The sequence below is a fragment of the Syngnathoides biaculeatus genome, chromosome 12, assembly GCF_019802595.1.
Source record: "Syngnathoides biaculeatus isolate LvHL_M chromosome 12, ASM1980259v1, whole genome shotgun sequence".
Classification (NCBI taxonomy): domain Eukaryota; kingdom Metazoa; phylum Chordata; class Actinopteri; order Syngnathiformes; family Syngnathidae; genus Syngnathoides; species Syngnathoides biaculeatus.
Genome location: NC_084651.1, coordinates 8414824 through 8420832, shown reverse-complemented (window position 1 = coordinate 8420832; position 6009 = coordinate 8414824). Strand labels below are relative to the sequence as shown.

Here is a 6009-nt window from a genome sequence, read left to right as displayed (position 1 = left end):
ATAAACTGCTATATAATTGCAGTCTATTTTAAATATGTTTTCACAGAAAAGGCCCAGTGTCTTGTAATCAAAACATTTTTGTGATGATGAAAAAATAATTAGAAGTCTCACATTTTGCTTTGTTTGAATCCACTGTGAAATGAACAATCTGCCGAGGCTATGAAGCTGATCCACCACAGCACAGACAAGATCCAAACTGCACTTCTTTTTATGAATCTGAGATTTGACTGCCCAACCTAGTTGAAATAAATCCTCTGTTCCTGCTTCTTAAAAAAAAAAAAGATGCAAAATGTAATATGAATATTTTTCCTGTTTTTAATAGTATTAGTGATATGGTATGCCTGCTTTGGCTTGTGTTGTTTTCATTGTCTAGAATCCATACATTTATAGTATAAAATCCAAACAGAAGTGTATTGGCTTCATTTACTGGTTTAAAAAAAAACAAAAACATAAATACCGGTTATCTCAGTACGGAAGCGATTGCTGTCACACACACCCAAAAAAATCCTGTTTTCCGGGCTATTTTTGTCTGTTTTTGGGGGGTATTTTTTTCCCGTTTTGACGACTAATATTTTCCCCCTGTTTTCGGACTAAATTTTTCCCCCTCTGATTTTCGAGCTCCCTCCCCCACGAGTTATCGGGACACATCGAACTCACGAGAGAACCTGTGAACAACATTGGCGGACTCCGTAATAAGGAAAATGACCATTTTATTTACTTTGATCAAATTTTATTTTGATGTGGGATTAAGACACAGACATTGGGAGATACTCTTGTGTTAGAGGCACATAGATAGTATCGTTAACTCGGAAAAAATAGCTCGAAAAACTGAGGGGGAAAAATAGCCCAAAAAGCAGAAAAAATAGCCCGAAAAACACGGAGAAAAAACTAGTCCGAAAAACAAAAACAAAATGTCTAAAAAAACAGGGGGAAAAATATTAGTCCGAAAAACAGGAAAAAAATAGCCCGAAAAACAACTTTTGTGTGTGTGTGACAGCAATGCACTTCCGTATCTTAGCGGAATAAAAGCGATATATAAAGTACATAAATATTAAGAAACGAACAATGTTGTTATTATGACGTCTTCAGTTTATTTTATGACAGTCACAAGTGTTTGTCGCGGACATGTGACGTCACGTCACTGTAACCAATAATTCACTACTTTCGCATTTGACGTCAGCGCGCCGCTGCATATACGGACGTTTGTGACAATCCAGCGCGCCAAAACTCACAAACGACATCAAATTATAAAGCTCGGTCAAAGCGAAGTGAAGCGTTTGCAGGATGGGGTTGCTCGAGCGGTGCCAGGAGCTTTTTAAAACGGCGAGCCTGTACGAGGTGCTAGGCATCAACAAGGAGGCGAACGAAGCAGAGATTCGCAGGAGCTACTACAAAGTGTCGCTAAAGGTCCACCCGGACCGGGCCCCCGACGACCCGCTGGCCACTGAGAAGTTCCAGGTAAACCTCGACTAGCTTTTAGCTGCAGTCAATTACTTGTAACGACAAGAATCCTTATTTTGCTAATGTGTCTCCTCTAATTGTTGATCGGAACACAGGGATGTGATTATCGAAGGCAATGTTTCTCAGCCGCACATATTATACATATATACACGTTTCACGGCACACCAACAAACCCCAAAACAATGTAATGTATAATGAGCTAGTCACTGTTTACTTAACTGGATGTAAAAGATGGGTACGTTTAGTTATATGAAGCTATCCCTGATAAACATTTTCGATAGAATTTGTACAGAACAACTTGTTCTATAGAACTTTGGCTGTGAATTTGAAATACAAATAATCTTAGATCTTTGACTTCAGCTCGTGTTTGTTCAGTATTTTCTTTTGGAAGTGGAATAAGGTAGATACTGGCTGGATAATGCAACGAGGTTGACACCTTATTTTGCCACGAAGAAAAATGTCGCCCTTTACAGTGATATTGTTTACTTCTGGTTGAGAGTCACAAATACTAATTTAACAATACATTAGATGTAGTTTTGGGGTGGCAGTGAGAACCGTTTTGCTCATTGTGTAGAACCTATTCGTGAAATCTCCCAAAAATGCATCGTAGCCCTTCTAAACTTCAACTATGGAATTAAATACCACTGAAAATTTTATGTTGTAATATTCACAGTTATTTCAAAGTGATCACATTTCCAATAGCGGTATTTCAGTTGAACTTTTCAACCTTTCAAATTCAAATGCAATATTTTCAGTCATAATAAAATTGCTCCTGAGATTCTACTGGCTACAATTCGCCATGTGAAATTTAATTGGATACAATTCGCTGTCTGAAATTCACCATCCAACACCCAGCCAATCCAGTTTCGCTTTCTTAGTATGTGACGTGATTAAGAAAGCGTTACGGGATTGGCTGGGTGTTAGACGGTGAATTTCAGAAAGCGAATTGTAGCCAATTGAATCTCAGGACACTGAAAATATTGCATCTGAATTTTAAAGGTTTGATTTTTTTTTTTTTTTTTAATATGGTGAATTTGTTAACATCCATTTATTTTATTTTCCGCCAATCCTCACAAGGGTCGCGGGGCGCGCTGGAGCCTATCCCAGCTGTCAACGGGCAGGAGGCGTGCGACACCCTGAACTGGTTGCCAGCCAGTCGCAGGGCACATGGTGACAGACAACAGTCGCACTCACACCTAGGGGCAATTTAGAGTGTCCAATTACCGTGATTTCCAGCCTGTAAAGCGCCCCTGTATAAAAGCCGCAAGTGCCCACATTGAAACCCACATTGAAACACGAGATATTTACAAAGAAAGACGGTAAAGAGAAAGCGTTTTCAAAGTTTTAATACCTTAGCTTAGCTTAACATAGCAACAACACGGTAGCACAAATAGGGCTGGTTTAAAAAAATAAATAAATAAAAATTTGAAAAAATGGTCAGGGCAGCTACACAGTAGCAACATGGTAGCACAGTACTAACAGGGCTGGTTAAAAAAAAAAAACATACCTAAATCACTGAGACGCGGCAGTAACATAGCAGCAGCCGCTAGCGCAGCAATAACCATGCTAACCACTAGCAACACAAGCATACACTAAAAGCAAGATATCCATGTTAACCCACACACACCGTTGAGTTTGAGAGTGACACGTAGACAATGTGGGTGATTAAAATGGGGATGGGGCGCTAGTGCGGCACTAATAGGGCCCTTAAAAAAGCAAAAACACCAAAAGTCACTTCCTTGACACATATTCCACCGGTCTCACTCTTACCTTTCCTACTCGAGTGCCCCTTGCAGCAGTTGTAGAAAAAGGCACAAATCAGATGCATCACCGCATTAGCCGCAGGGTTGAAAGCGTGGGAAAAAAAGTCAATCACGGTAATGTTGCATGTCAAGACACGGGGAGAACACGCAAACTCCACACAGGCGGATCCAGGATCAAACCTGGGACCTCGGAACTGTGAGGCCAACGCTTAATTTGTTAACATTGAAAATGTGATCACTTAGAAATAATGTAAATTTTAAAATGTAAATTTTTTAGTGGCATTTTTCATTCAAATTCTGGTGTCATATATTCAGTTCCATATTCAACACACTCGTAATAAAAAAATCTGAAAATTGTGAGTGTCCATCAAAACTACAGTCCCTGAATTACGACACCCCTTTTGGAATGCATTATCACACAATCAAAACAATTACTGTAACTGATGGATTTAAGAGGTCGCTTAAAATGATTCTCACCATTTTTGAAAATGTCTTGCTTTGCAGGTGTTGGGCAAGTTGTACGCAGTGCTGAGCGACAAGGAACAGCGAGCCATCTACGACGAGCAGGGGCTGGTGGATGAAGAGTCTGATGTTTTGAATCAAGATTGCTGCTGGGAAGATTATTGGAGGCTGCTTTTCCCCAAGGTGAGTGTTGAAGTTCATAACAGTGAACTGGCTATTAAGAGAGAGTCATCAATATTCAGAGTAAAATTATTGTACGTCTTCTAGATTACTGTGCAAGACATCCTTGATTTTGAGAAACAATACAAGGGCTCAGAAGAGGAGAGGAAGGACTTACTCCAGCTGTACACGCAGCACCAGGGAGACATGGATGCCATCCTGGCCTCGGCGCTGTGCAGCTCCCAAGACGACGAGCCCAGGCTTGGAGACATCATCCGGGCCGCCATCAAGAGCAAGGATGTGGAAGAATTCCCTGCCTTTGCGCAGGAGAGCGACAAGAAAAAGAGGGCTCGCAGGAAGAGGGTGAGTGGCTCGCCCACACACAGAGACACACATTGACTTAGAGCCAATATCGTAAATAGCCCTTACACAATTAGGATTTTTGGGGCCGATCACAGAGTATTCTGATCCGGTACGTGTCATCCGTCCCATACTGGTAAATTAAAAAAAAAAAAAAACAACTTAATAGGCCTTACACCATGGGTGCTCAATGCGTCGATCGCGGGATGCCATCCCCCCACCCCAAAAAAAAAAAAAAAAATTAAAAAAAAAAAAAACAGCCAACGTTCCCTCTAAACTGCCCACGATGCAGTCTATTCGGAGATATTCTGTGTTGCGCGCAAAAAAAAAATCCCAATGCAAATTGAAAGTACAACAGAGCAATTCAATTTGTGGCATTTTCCAATGTGATTTAAATGAGTGAGGAATGACTGGTTGTTACATCCGATGACACAATTCACATACGTACTTTAAAAATGAAAAGAAGAAGCCACTGGTTTATTTTAGGCAACACACGGAACTTTCTCTAACAACGACCGCTGCGCCGCCACTCTTTTTCCTAGTTTACCTTACTAACCCCCCCCCCCCACCCCCCAAAGACGTACACTCACGTCAATTACAAATGTTACAGTACTTACGTAGCCCATCAATGTGTTTTATAATGACAGCGTCCACCACCGCTGCTTTAGTTAGCGGCACAGTCTGGGCAACGTAGAGCAAAGACGAGCTAGAGATGCTGCTTATTTTTACTTTCGATATTAATGTAGAAAGTTAAAAAAGAAATGATGCCGCTTTAAGATGCAATGACTGTCGGAGTATGTAAATAATGGAAGAAAAAGTGGTTAAACTGGATGAGATTTTCTCTTTTCCCAGTGGGAAAGGTCTGGTCTCAAGCCAAAGTAGAAAGTGCAGCATGAGATGGTGTGTAATGTTAAAATTCCACCTTGCCACAGCCTGATCTAGGATGAAAGCACAGATAATACAGTGCACAAAAAACTAATTCTGTATTTTAAATATAGGAGGCAACATAACATTAACCTTAAAACGGTTTGGGAGCATCACCATCATCCCTCCCCATACCTCATTGTCAGGAGCTCGCGAGAGGCTGGTTGCTTAAAAATTAGATCTTGGGGTAAAAAAGTCTGGGCACCACTGCCTTACACAATTACGATTTTTGGGGCAGGTGACAGAGTATTCTGATCTGATACGTGTCTATCCCACATTGCTGACATTTAAAAAAAAAAAATAAAATTAATTGGTGGTCAGATATTTGCAATACTGCGTCAAAAGACACACGATAACACTGCACAAAACTGACTTTTGGATTCAAATACAGTGTACACGATGGTGACGCGGAGTAAATGGGTTTTCCAGAGGCGATCAATGACAAGCGAATTATGACATGAAAGCCGATCATCATAAAATGCGAATTAGCGGCCAAAAGCAAATCAGGACAATGGGGTTAGTGAAAAAAAGTCTAATCCTAAATGTAATTTCTGCCTCAGGCGGATAGAGAGCGACAAGAAGCAGAAGAAATGCAGAAAGAGTTGGGGCTGGGCCAGGAGGACGAGAGCCTCATGATGATGATCAAAGTAGGAAACGCTTATACTGTACATATCTGCTTTGCTCCATTTTTCTCTTAACTTGAATTCGTTCTTATTCTGCAGCAAAGACACGCATCAAGGGAGCAGAACTTTAATAGCTTCTTGTCTGGTTTGGAGGCCAAGTACTCCAAAAAAGGTGGAAAACCCTCAAAGAGGGGAAAGAAGTGAGGAGCCTTACTACTTCAAGTTATGGACATTTTGCCCCCCCCCCCCCCCCCCCC

General features: G+C 41.1%; 1 protein-coding gene across 1 annotated transcript; it reads left to right on the top strand.

The window, feature by feature from the left end:
- Nucleotides 1–1144: 1144 nt before the first annotated feature.
- Nucleotides 1145–6002, top strand: dnajc9 (DnaJ (Hsp40) homolog, subfamily C, member 9). Its single transcript, XM_061836545.1, has 5 exons — nucleotides 1145–1458; nucleotides 3729–3869; nucleotides 3954–4208; nucleotides 5690–5776; nucleotides 5852–6002. Exons 1-5 carry the CDS (start codon nucleotides 1285–1287, stop codon nucleotides 5954–5956), a joined length of 762 nt encoding a protein of 253 aa, XP_061692529.1. The 5' UTR covers nucleotides 1145–1284; the 3' UTR covers nucleotides 5957–6002.
- The last annotated feature ends 7 nt before the right edge of the window (nucleotides 6003–6009 follow it).